General features: G+C 35.5%; 1 protein-coding gene across 1 annotated transcript in view; it reads right to left on the reverse strand.

Moving 5' to 3' along the window:
* Positions 1 to 26,020, reverse strand: part of Tbc1d22 (TBC1 domain family member 22) — a 122,885-nt gene that overhangs the window by 43,563 nt on the left and 53,302 nt on the right. Inside the window, exons 5-8 of the mRNA XM_090371674.1 lie at positions 25,424 to 25,597; positions 16,766 to 16,984; positions 16,567 to 16,637; positions 6,835 to 6,972 (exon numbers count right to left, since the gene is read on the reverse strand). Coding sequence (XP_090227800.1) covers positions 6,835 to 6,972; positions 16,567 to 16,637; positions 16,766 to 16,984; positions 25,424 to 25,597 — 602 coding nt within the window. The remainder of the gene's footprint in view (positions 1 to 6,834; positions 6,973 to 16,566; positions 16,638 to 16,765; positions 16,985 to 25,423; positions 25,598 to 26,020) is intronic.

Here is a 26,020-nt window from a genome sequence, read left to right on the forward strand (position 1 = left end):
AGAGGTGTTGATAATGGTTGGTCAACGTGGACACATGAACGGGTCGCTTAATCAGTAGGCCTATCTGCAAGAGCATCCACTGGATGGTGTGCTCAGGAACATTTCTCTGTGCACCCTGGTTGTAGTTTACCATTAATTGAGGAATCAGGGGCCACCAGTTGTCCTAGACAGCACATGCCAACTGTCACCTTGACTGTCAACTAGTGGTAACCTCCTGTCCTGGCTTTACAAGGTCCTTTATGGTGAGAAGAGATTTTGTGAGTGAAGGTGGAAAGCATGACATTAGTGATCTTAAAATTTAAGATTATTTATTAGAAAAACTTTCTAACCTAAAGGCAAGTAAGGCTTCCAGAGTTGACGGCACATACTCAGTAATTTTCAGAAGTGGCAAGAGGATGTGCATTAAACAACATGTTAATTATGAGGGTATCATAATTAACATCAGTCTAAAACTTCCCCCATAATTTGAATTTATGACTCCTGGTTCTGGAATCATAACTAGTGAAAATTTCACCCTTGTTCCGTTTTTCTTTCACTTCTCAGTCAAATATCCTTCAAGGTGTCTAGTTTCTAAGCTCTGCAGCACACAAATTCAAATTCGTTCCTCATATGGACACCCTTTTGCCAATCTCACCAGGTGCATTCCTTCTTTGGACCCTTTCAAGAAGCTTGATGTCTTTTTTGTAAGTGCAGTCTCCTAGACACAGTATTCCAAGTGTGGTATCACAACTGCCTCATACACAGTTATTATAAATCATCGACAGGACAGCAGGGACCCTCCATGCTGCGTGTCTTCACTGCCTGGAGAACTTTGTGTCTCACCATATCCATATTGTAGCTCCCAGATCTTTCTTCCTCTACTGTTCAACCCCACAAAGTAGGGAAGTTATTTTGGGTTGCTACATTTAAAAGATAGCTGCCACTTTTCTGACCATATCTAAGTCACCCTGAAGAAACTGTGACTGGCACTGATCATTAACTACTCTACCAATCTTGACATGCCTTCTATCCCTTTGTTGATATCATTTAAGAAAATCAAAAACAAGAGTGATTCCAGTACTGAACCTTGGGGAACCCCAATTCTTAAGTTATCTATCCCAATCTGAAGAATAATCATTAATCACAATCCTCTAGCCTCCTGCACTGCAGCCATCATGCATCTACCTATGGATTTTCCCTGCAAGTCCAACATGTTCCAGCTAATATAGTAACCTCTCATGCTGGACTGAGTCAAATGTTTTGCTGAAATATAAGTAAACAATGCCAAAATTATTTCCTACATCCAGCTCATGGGTGACTGTCAAAGCAGCTAACTAGGTTGGCTAGACATGTTTTTCCCCTTTACAAAACCATACTATGTTTCATTCAGAATACCATTTCTATAATAAATGATCCTGTAAATGTACTCTTTATCATTGGCTCCATAATTTTCCCTATCACTGAAGTCAGAGTGACCAGTTGGTAGTTACCCACTTCACTCTTAGAGCCACCTCTATGTACTGGCAAATACATTGGCACTTCTCCAATCCAAAGGAATAACCACCAAGTCTAATGAGAAACTTATAATTAATCTCAATGTTCTCATAATCTGCCTTTGCCAGCATAACCATCTCTATGTAAATAATTGTTCGAGTATCCAGGAAGTATCGGGAGGCTGTAACATCCCCCCCCCGGCTTTATGGCCATGAAGGGCAATAAGGATTCTCTCTCTCGCCACATTCCTCAGAATTACTGGGTACATGCCATCAATTCCAGGAGCCTTATTTGCCTTTAGGCTCTAAAGTTTTTCTAATAAATAATCTTCTGAATTTAATATTGCTAATTTCATGCTTTCCAGCTTCACACACAATTTCTCCTCACCATTAATGGTCTTTCTTCTGTAAATACCAATGCAAAGTACCTGTTCAATTCATCTGCAACATCAGCAGGGTTATCTATAACTTTTCTGCATCCATTATGCAAAGGTCCAATCTAATTCACTCCTTTCTTCCTTAATATTCACACATGAGAAAAATTCCTTGTCGCTGTTTTTTTCTTTCTTAGCCGGTGATTTCTCATAATCTGCCTTTGCCAGCATAACCATCTCTATGATGTTACAGATCACTCTGTAGCAGTTATAGGCTTCAGTTTTACTGCTCTGTAACTTTTCCATGCCATCCTTTTCTGCTCTATTAAACTAGCTAGTTCATTATTCATCCAACTCAGAATCTTCCTTGTATTTTTCTTAATGGTACATATGCTTTCTGGGCTACTGTGGCTACAGCTTTGAAGTTATACCATCTGCTGTATTCGCTGTTGTTGTGGGATTTATTGGCAGGAGGGCTGCTATGGCCAAATTGTGCCTGCTGTATTTGTAATGTGTGAGTTATCTCCCTGGTTGATAAAGGCCAAGTAGCACACCTTAAATTGTCATAGTCTCCTTTCCTGAAATTTAAACCCATTTCCTTACCTTTATCAACTGCTGCCCCTCTCTTCATTATCCAACTTAGAACTCCGTAATTACTTGGCTAATGGTTCCAATACTATCAGCCCTATGATGTCATCTATTTCATGGGAGATAACCAGGTTTAGAATATTTTTTTGCCTAATTCGTTCCCTAACATGCTGATACAAATAACAATCATCTAGTTGATTTAAAAATTTTGTTCCCCATGGTAAATTTCTCTCCCACTTGCTCAATCAATTTGGGATAAACTGAAATGATCCATAATAAGATATTCACACTTTCTTGCCCATTCCATTTACATGTAGAGACTCTCATCATAACCTTCTAATCTATAGGTTACTTTTACTCTGATTATACCTTTGCTTTCAGCTAATTCATGCCCACAGATTCTGCCCCAGCATGCATGACTTCTGAATTTGGGACAGCTTTTGTTGCACATTCTTGAGATATGACAAATCTTTGGCAGTCAGTCAGTCTTGTAGAGGTTTATGAGATGGAGGTAGGAATTTAAAAACATCCTGTTCATTTGTTTAAGTCACGAAAGACAAGTGTTGAATTGTTGCCAGTTACTTGAATTTGAATGCTCACACTGCATTCATTTTTCTCTCTTTACTGCCAGGGGACAATGTTATCCCTCCTGCGAGGGAGCTTGGGCTTACAGTTCTGTAGAAATGACTACATTATCCACGAGTCAAATTAAAGTAACTAACGTTTTTAATCAAATATCTATAGAATTAAAAACTCAAAGGCACTACTGTGACCAGTTTTGGAACTATTTAGTTCAATCATCAGACAAAGTGTAGCCTCAATTAGCAACCTCATGCCAAGCAGTGAATAAATGTATCAAATCTAAATGAGCAGACAAGATGCATTCGAGAGAAAAACTTCTTATTGCAAATGTAAAATTATGTTATGTGAAAATAAAACCCTTATTGGTAGGCAGCGCAGACCTACTACACTAATCAAATATAGACGTGTGTTACTATTTCAATGAAGGTATTGAAACAGTTTGAGGCTCACACTGTGTTCACACCATCCCCCAGCTATAAAGGCATAAAATTTAATGAAGTGTGAGTGTTTTTTCTCAAAAAACAGATTGATATAAGGTTTTTTTCCTAAAAAAAAAAATAATAAAATAAAATATATATATAATATATGCTGATTTTACAGAACTTTTCATTTATAAACATATTCTTCATTCATGTCAATAAGAATACTGCATGTTTGAACTTCACATCATAATGTGCACATAATGCTTTATTAAGAGTGTATTACTTGATAGTATTGTGAATGTGAGCATTTTTCTGTGTGGGCATTTATCCATGTGAGAAATTTTGTGTGTGGGTATTTTTCATGTGAGCATTTATGACAGTGGGGTTTTTTCTGTGCGGAATTTTTGTGTGGGCTTTTGTCATGGAACCCCAAGCTTACTACTGAACAATCTCAGAACTCAATAGAGCAGTGGTTCCCACCCTGGAGCCAGGCCCCATAAGGAGCTGCAGAGTTATTGCAAGGTGTCTGCAAATCCATGTATGTGTATATATATCCAAATAAATGTCTTGCACATATATGTACTATAGTACTATTTTGAAAATGTATGCAAATGCTGTTGTAATTAATAAAATACAAAACCATTTAAAAGTGTTACTGAATTCATAGCAGCTTTGGTGTTATGTATTTTTCAATCAACCAATACCAAATGTATACTATCAACAGTAGTAGGTCTGCAAAAATTTTTGACTTTAAAAAAGGATGAAAACCACAGATTTAAGAAGCATACGATAGTACAGGAAAATACATTTTACATGTTTCACAACTACTACCTTTATATCTTAGACAGCTATCATCCTAGATGTTTGTCCTAGACAGATGTCAAATACTACTTTAAGCTGCCATAGTTGCGATAAGAATATCATTACAGCTAGTGTGGAAAATGAAATATCTGTGATTTAGGCTGTATTGTAGATAGAATTTTTCATTGCCTTGTGATAATAACTTGGTACTTAACTATTATAGAAACATGCAATATATACAAATTATAGTAGCAATATAGCAGTACTTTGCTACTATAGCAATGTGAAAGTGATTACATAATTTGACAGCTTTCTTGTGATTTATGCTATCAAAAGCACCTTAATACCTAAATAAAAGATGTCATATTATGCTTTGTCTTGAAACACAGTACAAATATACAAATTGGCGTCAAATAAGCTTTTTGTATGACCTTGTACTGTAAGAATGCAAGAGGGCCATCTAAATATAAATGGTTTTCTTAAGGGAAAACTATTTCTATTTAGATTACTATTTTCACAAAGCAAAAATCTTATTTAGCTATCTGGACAAACTGTTATGGCAAGTCACTCATCAGCTGAATGCAGAAAATAACTTTGATATTATTTACTTTAAATTTAGTAAAACATAACTCAGTCCAGCATGAGAGATTGTCCTACAAGCTAAAACACATTGGGATCAAGGTAAGATCCTTACTCAGGTTGAGGGACTGCAATGACACGAAACAAAGAGTTATAATTAAGTTATTCTTCAGAATAAACTAAGGTTAGATGTAGGCCACTCAGATAGGAATGATATTTTTATGATATTCTTTGATATTCTTAAGTGACACTGATGAAGGATACAGCAAGCACATGATGTGAAGACCAGGAACATAGTCAGTGTTCTGTTTATACTCTAGACATGACCACATAGATTAGAAGAATTTATAAGTGGTTATTTGATAAGAATATTATCATTATTCATGCTCAGTGGTCAACTCAAACAGTTGCAGGAAAAGAAAGAGTTCTTTGGGGAGTTATAATCCAAGCAGCTATGAAGTTCTTCATGCAGTGCACACACGCAAGTAGCAAGGAGAAACCATGGAATCTCCATTCAATGATTTACTGAGCAATTGCTTTCAGAGATAGAGCAAATCCATTGTATAAGGCAATTGAGATAATACTTGGAATACTGTATATGAAAGGTCATAGCTAAAAAAAAGTTCTCACTAAATAGGTCTAAAGAATGGCAATACATGTAGTAAGACAAGCAAAAGGAAGCTCATATGAGGAGAGATTTCAAACACAGCCACAGAGCTTGGTAACTAGATACCTTAGAGTGGATGTGAGTGAAGTTTATAAGGCTCAGAGAGGAGACAGTAAAACGAACAAAGTGAAATTTTCATACTGTTAAAACTAGAGAGCATAAATTCAAACTAATGGGAGTGCTGGAATTATAGACTGGAAATTGTAGAAGTTTCCTTTAGCCAACAAATTTCCAGTAATTGGAATAAGTTGCCATAACGGGCAGTTGAAGCTAATGGCATAAGGAAATTTAAATGCCAGATGGATAGCAAGTGATTTTTTTTTTTTTTTAAGTGGTTTCAGCAAAAGCCTAGCTTCCAATATACATGACCATTTGTGACAAACCTGATAACTTTATGCAAAGCACAATAATTATGCAACAACTTCCAAACAGCCACTGCAAGAATCTTACAAAACAATTATTGATTAAGCCCACATGTAAAAAAAAAAACATTTAATTCAACACATAATTTGGAGCAAAATGTGGTAAGGAGAAGTGTATCCACAATTTTATCACATGTTGATACAGGTTCATTTCTCTGTATGAACATGTATTTTGGAGAGCAGAACTTTCTTGCAGAATCTTGAGCTCAGTAAGAAAGCATTTCCAGGCATTCATATGAATTATTATTTTTTATTTAAATCATTTTGGTAAGCAGAATTTACTCTACTTTGTCCAGACCTATTGAAATCATCTTGTACATATAATTGTAAAAGAAATAAACTCTGTCTAACCTCTCTCATGCACAACAATTTTTTTTTTTATAATAATGCAATTTATAACTCAGAACACTACCCCACCTTTCAGGTTACTCCTTATGGGAAAATCAGATTTCAATAATGTGCTTTTACTTTGCATGGTACTTTCGGAAAATAACACCATACTTATAATATCATAATAATAAATTGAGTTTTAGCCAGAGGCGCCGAGCTGACGCGTGAATTTTTGAACTAATGCTGTAACGCGTTTTATTTTCAAAGCTTGGATCTTGTTTTGCCGACATCAAAATTTAATAAATTGAAATGTGATCGTACATTTTTGCTGTTTTAGAGTGAATTAATAGTTTTTGCTGAGCGCTAAAGGTAGAAAATCAAAGAATATACTTCTGTTTATGTATATTGAGAGTTTCAATTTGGAAAATTGAGTAGAAATTATGAAAATTATTAGTTTTCTTCGGGGGAAGAAAACTAATAATTTTCAAAAATTAGACAAAAACAGGGCGGACTTAGACCGGGTTAAGTTATCAAATATATGAAGAGCTTTTATATGTTAAAAAATGCTAATACTGCATAGTGGCTATATATACCAACCTGACGATACGTTTCCTGATACACATGATACATCTCTTCATGCCTTGTGTCATAGTACTGTCGAACATAATTAAAATATTCTTCTCTTTTCCTTTCTAGGGTTGATAATCTCCTTTCTACATTTGCTGGAAGATAATCCTACAAAACAAAAAAAAAAATCAACCTTCTTATTGTCAAAATACTTTTTTTTTCCTTTTTTACAGATATTACTAGTGTATTGACTGAAGAATTTGATACTGGAAAGAAGTTTCCATATTAGTGTAATGAAATAAATACTGATTAAAGCTTAACAGCATTAAACTTATATAATATTAAGAAACAAAAAAAAATTTAATGTAAACATTATTTCACCACCAAACATTGGATATAAGTGCAAACTGCAGATGTAATATATCTGTACGGGCATAAGGACTGTTTTGCATGATGAAAAACCTGTAATAACTCATGAAGGAAAACTGCACTACTTCAGATCTACTAACTCCAGCCTCAAATGAAAATGCTTTTGATTTTACAAAACATTAATGGGAACATACATTAGTTTGAATTTACATATAATAGATGTGACTAATAGTTTTATGTTTATATATGTACAAGTGTTTTTTTAATTTTCACGAGAATTAAAAGTTTTACGGTTAAACTGCCCTATTTATATGTGTGTATACACATGCACACATACATATATGAGGGGTGTGAGTACAAAAGGTAATGGCACAGTTTTAAAAATTTCTGTACCAAATATATTAATTTTCAAATAGAAACCAACCAAGTTTCACTGTTTCAATAACAAATTTTTTCAATTACAAGTCCTAAAGTCAACAAAGTCATGTGAATGAGGAAAGATGGACAAAAATTAGACACCATGCAGTCATCCAATATTTGAAAAAAAAAAAAAGGGGGGGGGGGGACTAATGACAAAGACAATTAATGAAGATACGGTTACAACACTGTGGGAGGATGCCCTTTCCTATTCCATGGTTAACAAGCGAGCAGCAGATTTTAAATGAGGGAGGGAGGGAGAGCCTAGAAGATGATCCATGCTGTGGAAGACCAGCAATGTCCATTACTCCAGAAGTTGACAGTGTGCATGATCTGGTGATGAATGATCGAGTGACAGTTCAGCACATTGCCAGTGTCTTCAACAGTTGTCAAATCAAGTGAACATCTGCATCATTTTCAAGCAGATCTAGCATTTCCTTGCAAGGTTGGTGACCATAAATGAGACATGGTTCCATCACTTTCAGCCTTCTCCCCACCTCCAAAAAAAGTAAGGATAAATTTCTTCTGCTGGAGAGGTGATGGCATCAGCTTTTTTTGGGACGCTGATGGAGTGTTACCTACAGATTACCTTCAGATAAGCCAGACAGTCACAGGGGCATATTACGCTGACCTTGAGAGGGGTGGGTGGGTGGGTGGGTGGGTGTGTGTGTGTGTGTGTGCGTGCGCACACACGCACACTATGGGGGTTTAATGGCACATAAGCTGCTGTGGCTATAGCTGAAGCATTTGTATCAAAACAAAGACTGAAGAAAAATCAGCAAAGGAGTCTTGTTCCACCTCAATGTGCCTGACCACAAATCTATCACTGCCATGGCTGCACTATATGAGTGCAGTTTTGAAATATTGGACATCATACATATTTACCAAACCAAGCACCACTGGACTTGCACCTATACACTGATATGAAAAAATAGTCCAGTTAATCATTGGACTAATTGGATCTGTGTTTTAAATATATGTATTTATGTATATTGTATAAGTGTATTGTATGATGCCAGTTTTTGGCAGGGAATGCCTAGTATAATAAATTTTTAAAAAATATATATTTATGAAAAAATACCTGGCTGGCATCCATTTTCTCACCAACATTAACATCATTTCTGCAATGGATATTCCTGAAAGCCCAAGACTAACTTTCTTCACAACTGGAATCAATACATTGCAGCATCGTTGGAAAAAGTGTATTAACTTGAAAGGGGACCATGTTGAAAAGTATCATGTTACCAGATTCCTCAAATAAATCCTTCATACTCAGGCAACTAACTTTTCAAATGCCCCTCATATACACTGGTGTTTGAAGAAAGTGCATCACCCCTTAAAATTGTAATTGTTGTCTGAATAACATAAGTATATGGTAATATTTCTTACAGATTGCATCAGATAAGATTGACATGCATAGGTGATGACGTAATATTGCATCAGCTGTTACTTTCAATATAAGCATGCTCGGCAAGAGTTGCAGTCATTCCTTGCTTGTGTCAGGATGGCAAGTTACATGCAGTTGATGCCACGAAGAAAGAGTGCTATTGTTACTTTACATGAGGAAGGATGTTCTTCCAATCTTATTGCTTATAGTGTCTTGTAATCAGTTGACAGTGAGTAGATTTCTTTCCGAACTCAAGAATACTGGTTCTGCTGATAGGGAAAAAAGGAACTGGATACAAACGAGTCTCTATGCCAAAACAAGACCACATTTTGAAGTGCTTATGCCTTGAAAACCATAAAGCTTCTTCATCTGAGCTGAAAAGAGAAAGGGAAGAACATACAGGAGTGGTAGCAAGTGCAGTAACAGTCAGAAGATGCCTCTTCAAAAATGGACTTGTAGCCCATCATCCTAAGAAGCCCCTCCTCACACAAAAAATGAAAAAGGCCTGATTAGTTTGGTGTAAGGAGCATGTCAAATGGACCCCCCAAGCAGTGGAAGTCAGTTATTTTCTCGTACAAGAAGAAATTCAACCTGCATAGCTCTGATAGGAGACAAGCAATTTGCCGGAGATGTGGTGAAGAATACCATACAGACTGTATGGTGTCTACAGTGAAATTCCCTACCAGCCAAATGATAAGGGGGTGCATTTTGTATCGCAGAGTAGGTCACCTACAGTTTATAAAAGGTTCCATAAATATTCCTGGCTATATTGAAAGGCAAATTGCTGCCAATCATTAGAGACCATTTCAATCTGCCAAGTAACAGAATCTTTCAGGACAACTCTGCTCCTTGTCATTGGGAAAAAAAGTGTAAGTAGGCACTTCTTTAGATACTTTAGCTTCATTACTGCATTAGAGGTTTGACAGTAATGTGTTTACATTTGTTACAGGTGAAAAAATGGTTGGAAGAAGTGTCCATTACAACTCTTAGCTGGCCAGGAAACAGCCCGGACCTGAATCCTATAGAGAACTGTTGGCATCATGTGGAATCTGCAGTTGCCAGAAAGAAACAAATGACCCTTCGTGAACTTCAAGGAAGCCATAATTCGTGTTCAGAACCATGAACTATCAGTTAATTATCTTCAGAAATTGATCTTGTCAATGCCTAAATGTGTGCGGCTGCTGTCATCAGGGCCAGAGGCGGCTAAACTAAATATTAATTTGCACCTGGTGAACTTTTCATTTTGTTTTCCATTTAAAATGATAAACTGAAGCAAATTGAGGGCTTCTGATAACATTTCAGCCATAATTATCGTGTTTACCGAAATTGTTGTATGAAGGTTGCAAATGCTCATTTGGGAATATTTTGAGAGCACCTGTCAAATATTACTTGGCTTTGTCTTAACTATTAATAAATATCTTTTGTTTATATTTCTGTTTGTGATGCTAGGCATTAATGTAACATACCATTGCAAAAAAGGATTAGAAACATGAAATTCCTAGGTAATGCACTTTCTTTGAACACCAGTGTATACATGTATATTATTTTTATTTCCAGAATTAAAAGTTTTCACTCAGTGAAAACAATAAATATATTTTAAGTGAAGCAACAGAAAACAAAACAAATATGATAAGTATAAAAAAGACATTTTTAATTAATTTTTTTAATTAAAAAAAATATATATTTTTTTAATTTTAAAAAATTACATTTTTTAAATTAAAAAAATAAATTACATTTAATAAGTATTGAAATTCAGGATTAGTATAATACTCAAAACAGAATTCAAAAAAATCCAAAAGTTTTTCCAAAAATAAAACAAAGCTTGGCATGCACATGTAAGGTACTGTGCAACCTTTTTTGTTATGACTGGGGTCACAACCACTGCCAGGTTAAATATAATCCATTGCACATTTGAGATTTAAAGTTAAATATCTAATTCATATTTCTGATCTGTGTCAACAAAATACCTTATTTTTACTTTAGCTTCACTGAACTTTAGCAAATATAGCCTGTAGATAATTTATACTATCACCATCTTTATCTACATGTTTCATTAAATTTTTCATTAATTGTAACATAATATGCAACAGTATGGGTAAATTTTCTGTAAATGTACTAATGATGAATGTGGACAATTTTTTGCCTGCTACAAATTTTGTTTTCAAGGGTAATCCATTAAAACCACAGCGAAACTATGTTAATAGATTACCCTTGAAAACAAAATTTGCAAATAGAGTAGCCAACTGCTTGGCTACTCCATTTGCACAGGAAACAGCAATATTCCATATAGCCTAAAATTGCATGCCTAACCACTAACCAATAATTTGATCATTATTACATCATCACACATTACAATTGTATTTCTTATAGCTAATTTGTGCCATGGGGGATATGTACTTTTTCAATTATATAAACAAACAGTTTTTAGAGTCACTTTTAAATTAAAAAGGACAGCATTCAGTTGAACTGTGATCATTTTAAGTTGTTTGTATAAGAAATTATGGGAAGAGTATCCTTGCTGATCTTTCTTCTAAAAGGAAAAGGATCAGTGAGGAGAATAGTAGAGCCAATAAGGTACCTTCCTGGGGAATACCAGCCAAAATAGTTCTAACATTTCTTCTTTCCATAGCAAAGAAAAAGATTCCTGTTTAAAAAGGAGTTTTGAAGAAAAGCTAAGAGATGCCCATTGTACCAAAAGAAAGAAAACAAGAGCTTTAAAGTTATTAATCAAAAGTAAAAGAAACATAAGTAGATCAAGTCAAACTGAGAATTAAAATTAATAGCTTGAGTGACAAGAAAGGTGGTATAGATAAGATTTTAATCAAGATACTTTTTTTACTATAGTGCACCTGATCGAATTAACAGATAGGATTTGGGATATCCAGCGGGAAAGAATTTTTATAATATTTTAAGAGAAGAGACAGAACGGTCTCCAATCTTTAAGTTGAACAAATTCTGAATTTTATTTACAAGATGGAGTATTCTCTCCAGCTATCAAGAAATAATTATGACACAAACACTTAGAGAGATGATTTTTGTGAGAGTTTGTTTTATAAAAGGACTGGCAAATTTCAAGATAAAAATAGGTATCATAAATGGAAGAAGTTTTACTCAACAGGAAACTGTTAATTGCATTCCTAACCATTTCAGGGCTGATAAGAACATGGAGAGGTTGACAGGAAGAGAGATGTTCGTTGCCAAGCCAGGGGAACAACTTTCGCATTCTCCTCAAGCCTACAAATGAAGTCAAACCACTCAAAATAAGGTTGTCAGGAAGCAATGGTTTATGAGATTCTTTAGGTAAAATCTTTTTCTTATTAAGCACCTAAAGTTCATACATTTCAAAACCTTTTGCTTTTTTAATTTTTTTTTTGAATGATCTGGCTTTAGCATAGCCATGTATAGCCTAAGGAGTTTGGAGTCTTTCTTTTGTTCTGGAAAGTTTTTGTTTTATTCTAAAGGATTCATCATGTTTTACATCCCACATTTTAAAAATGAAATACACAATATTTTAGAGGAAGAGTTTTTTTTTTGCAAAAAAATGACAGTCAAATGGATAGTAAATCTAGAACTATATCTATAGGAGCAGAAGAGAAAAGGTCTGAGCAGAAATGTGTAAATGGGTTAAGCACCATTTCTAAATTAATGAATTTAGGAGAGAAAATTCTCTTTCTGGCTTTGATAAATTTTCTGACATGTTGAGGGAAAGAATATTTAATTTATTCAATCCCAAAACTAAAGGAAATATAGCAGTAATCAGAAGTAAAACTGACATCAGTTTCAAGGGGACAGAAGATTTTAGAACTGAAGAGAAGATTAAGAGTTTGATATTCTCTTGCAGGAAAATTAATAATTTGGAGAAAGTCAAGAGACTTTCTCCAACTGGTTTTCAATATAGTTCCAAAAATCATTATTGGGCAGGGGAAAATAAAAATTAGAATAAATTAGAAAATATATTTTAAATTACAGGAAGAAATTAGTCACATTACAAATTCTTATACAATTCAAAGTCAGACTGAGAGTTTCAATTGTATAAGGAAAGTAAACATTAATTATATTAAAACTAAACATGGAGCACTTAATTTCAATAAATAGGATTTCATAAAAGGCAGAGGGGGGGATACTTTTTTTACTAGTAGGCCATTCAGATTTGATCAATGTGGTGATGCCCTTCCCCTGGGTGACCTGCAATGAAAGAAGCAGTGATAATCTGCTATAGATGGCACAGTAAAACCAAATGTCATCAAAATGCCAAGTTTCACTTAGGCAGATTCCATTCAAATCTGCAAAAAGGCACATATCTTTAAGAGCGGAGAGTTTTTTTGTTATTTTTTTAACTTTGAATATCTTAGCCAAAAAAAAAAAAAAGTTAACTAATCAAAAGCCATCACATAGTATATAGCAGAGGTTAGAGGCCAGATTTTGCCATGAGGGCAAAGAGTTCTGAGAGTGGCCAGTACATTCACTAAAAAAAGCAATGTTGCTTCCTTTTGGAACTCAGTTCGCTGCCGGAATGCAAACTTGCATAAAAAGGAACCACAATTTTTGTGACTTGTTGTTGCTTTCTTTTGGATCTCACATTCGCTGCCGGAACACAAACCTACGTCAAAAGGAACCACAATTTTTGTTACTTGAAGTAACTTTACATCCATTAAATTATGGTCAATAAATGAGTGCCAAGAAGAAACGCACATGGAATAAACAACTGTTCAACAGCGGTACAATAGCTGTACTATGGGCTATTTTTGCATTACAGCTGAAATTTTGCTTAACGTCAATTGCACTGTCTAGAGAGCACTATAAAAGCTGTATACTTGGTACACAGTTTCATACGTTCTTTTCTTATGCTGAAGATATTTTATACCAGTTTAGTATTTTTTTCTTTGCTTATGCTGAAATTACTTTATCCAGTTTAGTATTAAAAAAGATTCCACAAGAAGTAAAGTTAAAATATTTTTTGAAGATTATGCTCACTGGATTTTAATTCTTTTGCAAAAAGTGAAATATCATCCTTATTGTGTGTGTGTCTACCAATAAAATTTTGTGTAAAAAGTGTTTTCCTATATAATTTTATGCTAAAGGGTTGTCAAAATGAATCACAGCCTGGAACGTCAAGAGTGAAAAGGAACAGGGATGGAGAGTATGTTGAAGCTGATAATGTTAAATCAGCTCTTTTTAATATGTCATCTGATAGTAATAGTATTCGCCATATAGTGTAAGGAACCCACAGACTTTTGCTGCACTAACAAAAAAAACAAAACAAAAACAAGTAGATAAGAAATTACAGCGAAGGTAGAGAAAACCTGCACAAGAAGCACGCAAAAGTTTGATGAAATTTACCGTTAAAAGTACTTTGCCGTAATGGCATTTGTATTGTTGCTCGCTCAGGAAACATACAGTGGGTGTTATCGGTCAGGAGTAGAAATTGAATCCCATGGGAGATTGAAACCCTCCCAAAGTGGAGGGGGTAACCTGACCTTTTTTCTTTAGAATCACTAGTGGACTAGTGGATAAATTGTTTCTTAAAAAAAAAAAAGACAAAGGAAGCCAGCCCACACGAGAAGCATGGCAAACTTTGAAAAAGTTTACCAGTGAAACTACATTACGAACGTTTTTTACGATGCCAGAACTTCCAATATGACTCTGTTCGTGATTCAATTAGTTAATTCAATTAGTGATTCTAAAGAAAAAAGGTCAGGTTACCCTCCTCCACTTCAGGAGAGTTTCAAGCTCCCGTGAGATTCAACTTCTACTCCAGACCAATAACACCCACCATGTGTTTACCGAGCGAGCAACAATACAAATGCCATTACGGCAAAGTACTTTTACCGGTAAATTTCATCAAACTTTTGCATGCTTCTCATGCAGGCTTTCTTTACCTTAGCTGAAAATACAAATTATCTACTTCCCTCCTCACACAGGTAACTATCCAGTTGACCACTGAATTTATTCAAACTATCAGCATCAACTACCTGCAAGGGCAACTTGTTCCAGTAATCAATTACTTGCTGGCTAAAATAAAACTTCCTACAGTCTAATTTAAACCTCGATCCCTGTAATTTTAATTTATGGCCCCTAGTTCTGGAATTCTGGAACAGTGAAAATTTCACCTTCATTCATTTTACTAATCCCTCTCAGAGCCTTATAAACCTCAATCAGCTCACCTCTGAGGTGCCTGGTTGCCAAGCTCTGTAGCCTACATAATTGGAGTCTTTCCTCATATTGTCATTCTTTTGGTGATCTCGCCATTTGAGTTGTTCGTCTTTGAATTCTTTCAAGAAGCTCAATGCCTTTTTTCAGATGATGAGGTCCCTATACTTGAACACAGTGTTCAAAATGTGGTCTTAAAATTGCCTCAAAGTGGGATTATCATCTCCTATCTCTACTGGATAACATTCAATAAATCGGCAGGACACCATGGGCTTTCCTGGATCATGGAATAGCCTGTTTACACTGTTTAGAAAACTTCATATCTGCCCATATCGTAACTCCCAGATCCCTTTCTCCTTTTTCTGTTTTTATTTTAAACCCACCAAGTCTATAATATTCCCCAAGTGTAAGACCTTGCATTTAGCAGCATTAAAACATAGCTGCCACTTTTCTGACCATCTTTAAAGTCTATCCAAATCATCCTGAAGGAGCACTTGCTTAGCACTGATCAGTAACGACTCTACCAATCGTTACATCATCTGCAAATATTTGGCATCACACCTTCTATCCCTTCATTAATGTCATTTATGAAAATGACAAACAACAGTGGTCCAAGAACCGAAACTTGAGGGACCCCCATTCCTAATGTTACACCAATCTGAAGAATATCCATTAATTACCATCCTCGGCCTTCTGCCCTGCAGCCACTCAGCAATCCATCTTAGAATCTTACCAGTAATCCCAACCTGTTCAAGTTAATCCAAATAAACTGTTTAAATTGTTCCCTAAATCCAGCTCATGAGTAATTGTGTCAAAATAGCCTACTAAGTTAGTTAAACATGATTTTTTCTTAACAAATCCATATTGTGTGTCCTTCAGAATGCCATATCTAACTAAATGTTCCTGGAATGCACTCTTAATCATTGTCTTTAAGGTTTTTCCTACTACTGAAGTCAAATTAACCAGTCTGTAGTTAATAACTTCACTCTTAGAACCACCTTTATGTATTGGCCATATATTGGCAGCACTTCTCCAATCCAAAGGAAAAATCCCCAGAGTCCAAAGATACCCCTCATAATTAATCTCAGTGGTTACAAATAGGTACTAAACATGCAGTACCTACTTGTTTCCAGCACTCCAGATGTGCCTCCCAAGACACACACAGAAATGAACATAGCAAATATAAGAGCCAGCGAATGTTTTAATACAAACTGGAATCTTGACTTGAAGAGAAAGAAGACTCACATTAAGATAGATTACAAATTGTGAACAACGAGCAACAGCAGACTTTCTCTCTCTCTCTCTCAGCACGAATACTCTTTATAGTTCAAAGCATGCTCAATCTTGTTCATTTCTTACAAGGTGGCCCAAAATAAGTTAAATGACATTTAATTCATATTATTGCTCTTGTGAAGCATGCTAAAACAGGATAAACTTACAGCTAATAACCTCCAGGTATCAGGTCTCACAGCAGATGGAATACCAGACCAGCTTAAGCCTCTTAATTCTTCTGTAAAATTACAAAAAAAAAAAAAAAAACGTCCAAAGACATTAAAAACAGAACTTTTAAAAATTAAAACTGTTTTCAACAAAGGTTCATCCAATTAATTTAGATTCAATTAATTTAGATAAACATACCAAGTTTTGTACAAGGGCCTTTAAGATGAGTACGGAACTTTTCTAATCGAGCTGCTTCCCTGTCAGAAATTCGGGAATTACTGGAAAGTTTATATTGTTGAGGAGAAAACCTACTTGGAATCACAGGGGCAACTTGTCTTACTCCAAGTCCTGGTCCAGGAACATGAATGGACTGTTGATTACTAGTGGAAGATGGCTGATGAGCAGGAGATGATGGCTCTATAAAAATAAATATGAATTTTGAAAACAATGGAACTGGAAAACAAGTATCAATCTGTCTACCAAAAAATTAAGTAACAAAAGCTGGAAAAAGATGATATTTAATATTGTTAAAATAATATCCCAAAGATATCTCTCTCTCTTTTATCAAATAATAGTGGAAGTTGCATATTTAAAAGTAGGCATCACATGGTTAGTTATAATATGATTCATCTGGAGTATATAAAATATAAATCATTTACACACTAATACATATCTATGAACTCTCTTCACAATTGGTGACAACTCCTCAACAAGCAATCCATGCAAAGTGTTTAGTTTTGTCCTGTATGTGCAAAAATTACTGGGTATAGATGTAATGCATTAACATGGAACTGACTTATAGCGATGGGCATAATCGAATAAAAATAACACTAGCCAACAAAAAAAAGTTTTTGTCACACCTCTGCAATGAATATGAATATGTGATTCTAGAGGATATAAATGCGCTGATTCCAAAAATCCCCAATAAAAAGTCTATCACATCTACATCAAAAGATGTACCAACGTTTAATGTTAAAATAAAGGGATATATACGTATAATTCAAGTTTGTAATACAAGTGTAAAAAAAATATTATACGTTCTCTATAACTCATTTAACTTCAGAAAAAATATAAATCATTGCGAAATAGTTACAGCATACCTGTAATTGTCCTTAAAAATGTTTGCTACTAAGGGATTTTCTCTTGTATTGATGCTTACTCTGCCTCACAAGAAACCAGCAGTAATTTCCCCCAACGTTACAGGACCCCGACGACCTTGGTACCGCTTTTCCATCATGGAAATATCTTGATGAAACCTCTCCCCTTGTTCATGAATCACATCTTCCAGATTTTTGAGGGAAAATTCGAGATGGGAATGAATAAAATGAATTTTCAATTACATTCCACAGCACATGTTTTTGTAGCACTCGAGTAAATTATACACCAACATTTCATAGTTTTCCTCTTTCCTATTACCCAAAAAACCATGTACCACCACCTTAAATGATCACCAAGCTGCCAATTCAACCTCCTTTAATTGGGTTTCAACCACATCGTCTTTCAGGAGTTTCCTAATTTGGGGGTCCTACAAAAATTCCTTCCTTAAGTTTGGCATATGTTAAATTAGGAAAAACACTTCTCAAGTATACAAATCCATTACCTTTTTTATCTAGAGAGTTTCACAATATTTTGTGAAACCCTCCTGAAAACCAACAAGCAAACCAATAAACTTAAGATCACTGCATATGTTCCAACCATAATCCTGGTATTTTATAGCATGTAGAACCTTAGACATACTTTCAGGACTTTCTTTAAATCCAACTGAATGAAACACAAGAACAGGCAGAAATTCGTTTCCATTATGAAGCAAAACTGCTTTTAAACTTAATTTTGAGGCATCTATGAATAAACAAGACGACAGAGAGTGGTAATCAATGGACACTGCTCTTCGTGGACAAATGTTATTAGTGGAGTTTCCCAGGGTTCGGTGTTAGGCCCATTGTTGTTTTGTATATTTATCAATGATATTGATCAAGGTATATCAGGTTTAATGTCCAAGTTTGCAGATGATACAAAGGTTGGCAGGATTGTTAACGGCAATAAAGACAGTATGCTACTCCAACTGGATCTAGATAAGTTGGGCAAATAGGCTGAGAGGTGGCAACTGAAGTTTAACATTGACAAATGAAAAGTACTGCATATGGGTAGTAATAACTGAAGAGAAATGTACCAACTGTGTGGTACTACACTCAGGGAAGTGAAAAAAACCTGGGGGTAATTGTGCAGTCGAATATGAAGTTTGCTGAGCAGTACATACGGGCTGCCAAGGCAGATCATGGAGCCTTGTCAATGATATATAGGAATTTTGCTAGCAAGAACAGGGAGGTGATTATCCCATTATACATGCCAATGGTCAGGCCACACCTAGAGTACTGCATACAGGTCTGGAGGCCTCATTTTAGGAAGGATATAGAGTTGCCAGAATGAGTACAAAGAAGGACAACAAGATTGGTGAGGGGAACAAAGGGGTGCTCTTACCAAGAAAGGCTTAAGTTCTGCAAATTGCAGCACCTGGAGAGTAGGCACTTGCAAGGTGATCTGATTGAGGTGTATAAGGCCTTGAATGGCTTGAGCAAGCTGAATGCTGATGGTATTCTTCCTCTTGCTCAGATTAAGGACCTGAGGGGGCACAGATTCAAATTGAGGAAAGACAGTTGTAGAACAGATGAGCTGAAATTTGCCTTTAGCCAGCAGATAGTTGATTGGTGGAACAGACTTCCTTTTTTTTTTTTTTTTGTGGAAGTTGATAGCCTAAGTAAATTTAAGGCTGAGCTGGACAGGCATTTGGAAGAATGGAGGGGTAATATGGGAGGGTTTTTTTTTTTTTTTTTTTTTGGCTGATGCTGCATAAGCTTGGTTTCTTGCATCATATGCCTCTACTAATGCTAATTCCATTCATCTGACTTATGCACGACACCTAGTTCTTTCAGAAGTTCTTTGCAAAAACACATACTGTCCTCTGTAGCAAAATATTTCAAAAAGATTTCATGTGTTTTTCAAAACACTGAAATATTTGTTCCTGTTCCTGCTGCAAGTATATTCCACTGCTGTAACCTAGAACCTACTTGGAAAACCTTGGAACAGCTACAAAAATCCTCACCAAAAATGCTAAGTGTGCTCTCTTCAAATTGTAAATTGTTGCATTGGAATTTGAACCTAAGAACCATAGAAGTCTGATTATGTTTATCACAAGAAAACTGACACAAGAATAGACTGCTAAAATTAAGAGAATTAGCTTATATCTATTAAAATAAATCAGTATGTCATACATTACTGACTAGATTATACAAATTTGGCATATTTTGGTAAAATGTAACTCCCTCTAATTTAATAACTGTGTTGTGATGTAAAACTATCGTGGTGATTTTCGAAATCTATGCATAAAAATTGGTTACAAACAGCATTTAAGTTCTTGGAAGTAAAAATCGTATTGGCTAGTGTAATCAGAAATGTGGCTAATATAGAGAAAAGTGAAAGAGCACAGAGAGAGAGAGAGAGAGAAAGACTATGTAGTATAAGGAAATGAAGAACTTCAGCTCAGTTTTGTTAACATCAGTTCAATTTCACTGGAATTTTTTTCCATTTCATAATCGATTATAGTAGTCATTCAATTATGCCTATCACTGCTGTTAAACCTATGTAATACAATAAATAGTGTAATACTGGCAGGGGAAATAATTATATGTTACCTAATTAATTGTCAAGTACTGCATCACAGAATTTTATTTTGAGCTGCACAGCTACTATTATGATATAGAAAGATGCACAGCTCGGTGGCAGTAAATATCATTGTTTCTGCTGTAGTTATCCACTTCACTCTCTCAGAACCACCTTTAAGTTTTGGTGATATGTTGGTACTTCTCTAATTTTTTTTGTTGGTGTCCACATGAAGCCAAAACAGCTCATACCTGGCGAGGCATGGATGCTAAATGTGTCTTGTGGTATTTGGTATCAACACATAACCAGCAGATCCTTTTAACTCCTGTAAGGTCCATGGTTGAGTCACCGCAGATCGGAGTTACTGTTCCAACCCAAACCACAGATGCTCCGTGGGATCGATGTCTGGGAAATTTGGAGGCCAGGGCAATACCTGGAAGTCTTCCTCATGTTCTGCGAACCAGTCTTGAACAATCCATGCAGTGTGGCATGGCACATTATTCTGCTGAAAGACGGCACCACCAGAGGGGAAGACCATTGACACGAAAGGGTGTACCTGGTCAACAATGATGTTTAGGTAGGTAGTAGATGTCAGAGTGCACAGCACATGGATGACTGGACCCAGGGTATCCTAGCTGAACACCACCCAAAGCATGACACTGCCGCCACCAGCTTGTTTTCGTCCCACGGTGCATCCAGGCGGCATCACTTCCCCGGGTAAACAATGCACACATACCCAGCTGTCCATGTGGTGCAACAGGAAACATGGTTCATCGGACCAGATGACCTTCCAGTCACTCAAGGTCCAGTTTTGAGGCTTGTAGGTGCTGTCGCCGGTGAACCGTGGTTAGCATGGGCACTCCGAACAGCATGCGGCTACGCAGCCCCATTTTCAGCAGGGTTCGATGTAGTGCGTGTTTTGACATTACTCCCGTCACCAGCATTCCAATTACCAGCTAGTTATGCCATAGTCATCCTTCTGTTGCCACGTACCATCCAGGAGAGCTTGCGCTCACCTCGAGCATCGATGAACCGTGGTAGTCCAACACCTCGCCGGCGGTTCATGGGTTCCCCCTCCTCGGACCACTTTCGGTAAGTACTAACCACGGCTGACCATGAACATCCCACCAGCCTTGCCGTTTCGGATATGCTCTGACCCAGTCATCTCGCCATTACAATTTGGCCTTTGTCAAACTCGCTTAAGTCCGCTGCCTTTCCCATCTGAAGAACAAGAGTAACACTGATTAATGGAGCTCAGTATCAGGTGTTTTTTATACCATGTCCCGACCCACACATGTGCCGTTGTTCAATTTCAGTTGCTTCGATTTGCATAACAACTCGCTGGTCAAAATGTTTTGGATCATCGGTGCAATATTATTTGTATTAATATGCTTGTATAAACTATAATACACTTAATATTAAACACAATTTATTTGTCTGTAATTTTAAAACCATACACTTAATACTAAACACTATTTCTCTGTAATTGAAAACAATACTATTCAATAATAAACATGATTTCAATTAGTCTTTATTTATGAATCTTAAAATTGATATTTGTTTTTAAGATTTCGCTTTGATATTTCTTAAGGTTTCCCTTAAAACACATTAAAAGTCTCATTACTTGTGTCAGTTCCTTCAAAAAAAATTGACTAATGTGTCCATTGCATCTTGAGCTTGTGAGATTGTTGGCATTGATTTTGATTCACTTTCACTTATCATATCATCATCATCTTTGTTGAGCACAGCATCTACAATGTCACTCTCTGTAGGAAAACCATTAGTTAACAAGTTGTCATCGACTCGTACAAATTTACCGATGTTATCTGTATTAAAACCTACAATGTTGTTACATAGCAACCATTCAGATAATTGTAAGTTGTTTTCTTCGTTTCCATCATCTTCATCTACAATTGAATTTAATTTTGATTTCTTGAAGCAATTCGATATGGTTGTCGAAGTAACGTTGTTCCATGCATCTTTCAATAAATTTATAGCATCCAATATCAATATAGACTCGGTAAGCTTCTGTTCTCTTTGATTGAACATATGTAGAACTAGAAATCTTTTATAAAATTCTTTTAAACTCTTGATTACACCTATGTCCATTGGTTGTAAAATTGATGTCACATTGGGAGGCAGAAACACTAGCTTAATGTTGGACAAATTTTGAATCTGGGGATGTGCAGGACAGTTATCAACTAACAAAAAAATATTTTTTTTCTTTTTGAATAGCTCCTTATTTTAATCATTTACATATTGCCGAAAAATATCTGAAGTCATCCAAGCTTTCTAATCCACAGGAAGTTTCCTTACGTTTTTGAAACACCGAGGTTTTAATGATTTTCCGATAACAAAAAATATATCAGTTCCTGTCATACGAGTACCATCAATCGAGCCTTTGATTTTTTTTCCACCAACGTATTTTTCCCCTTTGAATTTAAATATATTGTCAAGTGTCAAATTATAAAAAAGTCCTGTTTCATCGGCATTGTAGATGTCTTTGTCATTGAAATCTTTCCTGATTTCTGCGCAAACACGGTCAATCCATTCATTTGCCATTATTGGATCTGCAGATCAAGATTCTCCACTAATTTTTGCATAAATGATGTTATGGCAGTTTTTAAATTTATCCAGCCAACCGTTGTTACATACAAAACCATCACATCCAAATTGTCAAATTTTTCCGTTTGAGCCTCCAAGATTGGACCATCTATTGGAAATCCTGCACTTCTTTATGTAGTGAACCATTGAAGCAATACTTCTCAACATTTGTAACCACGCACTTTCTAATTTTTTTTTTTGGTTATGTTCTTTTCCAGTGCTGATATGTAAATATGTTTATTCTTCCACAGTGTTGATACACTTGAAGAGGACAAAGAAAACTTTTTACACACTTCAACATTTTTTGCACAGCTTTCTAACTCGTGAATAATTTCGACTTTTTTTCGAATCAAGAGAGACTTTTTGTTAGTAGACATGTTTCTGAAGGAAGGGTTCATTTCTAACTGATTTTACTTTAAAATGATAAAGGTGATCTTGCATACAAAGTTGTTAGAAGCCCAAAATGCATATAAAGTTCTTAGAAGTCCTGAAGTGCATACAACATTCTTGTATGCAAGAACATTCTGTAAAAGACAATCTGTAAATAGGGTAATGCGACCAGAGGCGGACTGGGTCGAAAATTCTTACCGGGGAAAACTTATAGCAGCCTCATATTAGGGTTTATGGCAAAAAATCACACCAGCCTCCATTGGTCTCCAGCCCAGACTGGCCATAAGACTCTGGTAAGTCTTATGGCCAGTTTGCCTCTGAATGCAACAAGCAGAACACCAATGCACTATAGCTCCTGTTCATGAAAGGACAAGGTCATAAACTGGCCGCTAATCCAATGTAGGTGGTCATAAGGCTAAGTCGCCCTTTTCATTTTCGTCTATTCCAAGAATTGGGTTTTTTCAACTACCCGAGTATTTATATAAAAAAAATTAACTACTTTTTACTATGTTTAAGTACAATTTCCTCAATTAATATGGAGATAGGTTCACAAACAAAATGTTTCTGCTTTCAGACATATTTAAGGATTATCCAACAGTAAAAAGCAATAAAGGCTTCTAAAATAGGAAAAATAATTGCAATAATATTTATGGGTACATAATAATCTAATTTTACATACAAGAAAAGTTCGTTTTGCAACTATTTTCGGGAAAATTTATTACCAACATACTTTGGTAATAAAAGAAAATGAAACTTGTGCATTTAATTGTGTACTTGTAACTTTTAAGTTACAAGTACACAATTAAATGCACAAGTTTCATTTTCTTTAGGATGGCATTCCCCATTTATCTAGGTAAAGGGCTGAGTCTATTAAAAAAAAATTCTCTTTTTCAAGACTAGTAGCAATCATTTCAGAGTTCTTTAATACCCTTCCTAGCATAATCATAGTTTTTTATCCCTTCAGTCAGAAGCAGGTTTAATAAGGATAGGGCTCTTAACAGAAGTGATGGCGCACAGATTAAGCAGATTTTTATGTAATGTTAAAATGAAAAAGAATAATCAATACATCAGGTCATCTGGGTGCAAGAAACATCCAGTTGGCCACAAATAAAAAATTTAACATATAAGTAAAGTCTGAAATAAATGGAGAAGGTAGCATATAAGTAAAGTCTGAAATAAATGGAGCAGGTAGCATATAAGTAAAGTCTGAAATAAATGGAGCAGGCAGCATATAAGTAAAGTCTGAAATAAAAAGCAGTGATTGATATCATTAGATATACTGCAAATATAAGAGGGTATATATTATAGGGCATTACAGTAAAGAAAAAAATATATTGTCCAAAATGTTTTTTATGTTTTCTACAAATTCCTGACCTATAATTAAACAGAATAAGTTATCTGACTGAGGTAAAATGTTTTGAGCTATTTAGCACAGGTATACTGTTATTTATTTAAAATGCTATGATGGTTTTTGCTGTCTCCACAGATGTTGTTGTTGTTATTTGGTTTTTAGGAGCATTAGCAACTAAGGCCATATTGCTCCGGGATATGCGGTGGTCATTCCCTGAATGACCTTTCCGCATCCTCCGTATTTGGTGGTGACGGGCTCGAACCCCGGTCTAATCAAGAAGCGTGTGCTACGCACTGCTGCTCCTTCCCACCTGGCTACGGAGGCGCCGCTGTCTCCACAGAACACACTGACTTGTAAGGATTATACGAAATGTTAAACCCTCTACTTCTTAATTCTATTACAAAAAAAAAAACACTGTAAAGAGAATGTATAAACATTATTTACACATTATACAAAACAAGTGATTATTCAAAAGGCCTCAATTTAGATAATTATTTGTTATAAAATTAAAGTTTTTGTAGAAATCTTGCATGACTGTTCAAATAGATAGGCAAACAGACATACTAATAAATATTCTGAATCAAAAGAAACATGTATGATGTTAAAATAAAATAAAAGCAAATTCCTTGGCTTGAATTTCAATTACTCTGAGAAATGCCCAAGCTCAAATTTCATTGTGAAAAATATACATCACTGAGAGTATAAACTAAATTACAGTCTAAATTTACAAATGCACTCCACTGACAAAGTTACAGAAAATCATAAAAAAGATATGGCCAGGAAGTTAAAGTAATACACAAACTGTCTAAATCATTAAAAGGAAGTAGGAGTAATTGTAATGATACAATTTTTACCTTTCTGTATAGCAAGTCGTTGCATGGCAGCAGCTCTAACTTCTGGAGAACCACAGACACTACCTGAACTGGAAGAATCACTCCTACAAGTTGTTATGCTAAGTGCTCCTTTACTGTGGTTGCTGATCACAGTCATGGCAGTAGACTGAGCCACTTTTGGATGAATTTTTACATCTATAAAACAAACAGAAGGAAATAACATGGAGAAAACCAAGTCGGCTTATTCATTATGGACAAAATAAAAATAAATAAATAATATAAAAATCCACCTTAACTGTAATCTTACAGTTATTAAGTATAATATACAATGCCCAGGAAAAATATTATAAATGTTACGCATTTTGATAGCTATGCAAAGGAAGAACTGCACAATATGATCACATGTTAACTTTGGTGCTTTAAATACCATTAACATGATCAATTATAAAAACTAAATGCAGAGTTTATTTGGACAAAATTTGTTATGCAACAAACTTTCAAAAAGGACCATTTGTTGGTATACCAGGGGCTAAGGCTACAACAGCAAGATCCAGAAATCACTGACTGTCTAAGACTACAATATCCAGAATTTACATGATGAAAGTATATTCCAGGTAT

Source organism: Mastigoproctus giganteus, chromosome 4 (assembly GCF_048544385.1).
Source record: "Mastigoproctus giganteus isolate SK-2022 chromosome 4, ASM4854438v1, whole genome shotgun sequence".
Lineage (NCBI taxonomy): Eukaryota > Metazoa > Arthropoda > Arachnida > Uropygi > Thelyphonidae > Mastigoproctus > Mastigoproctus giganteus.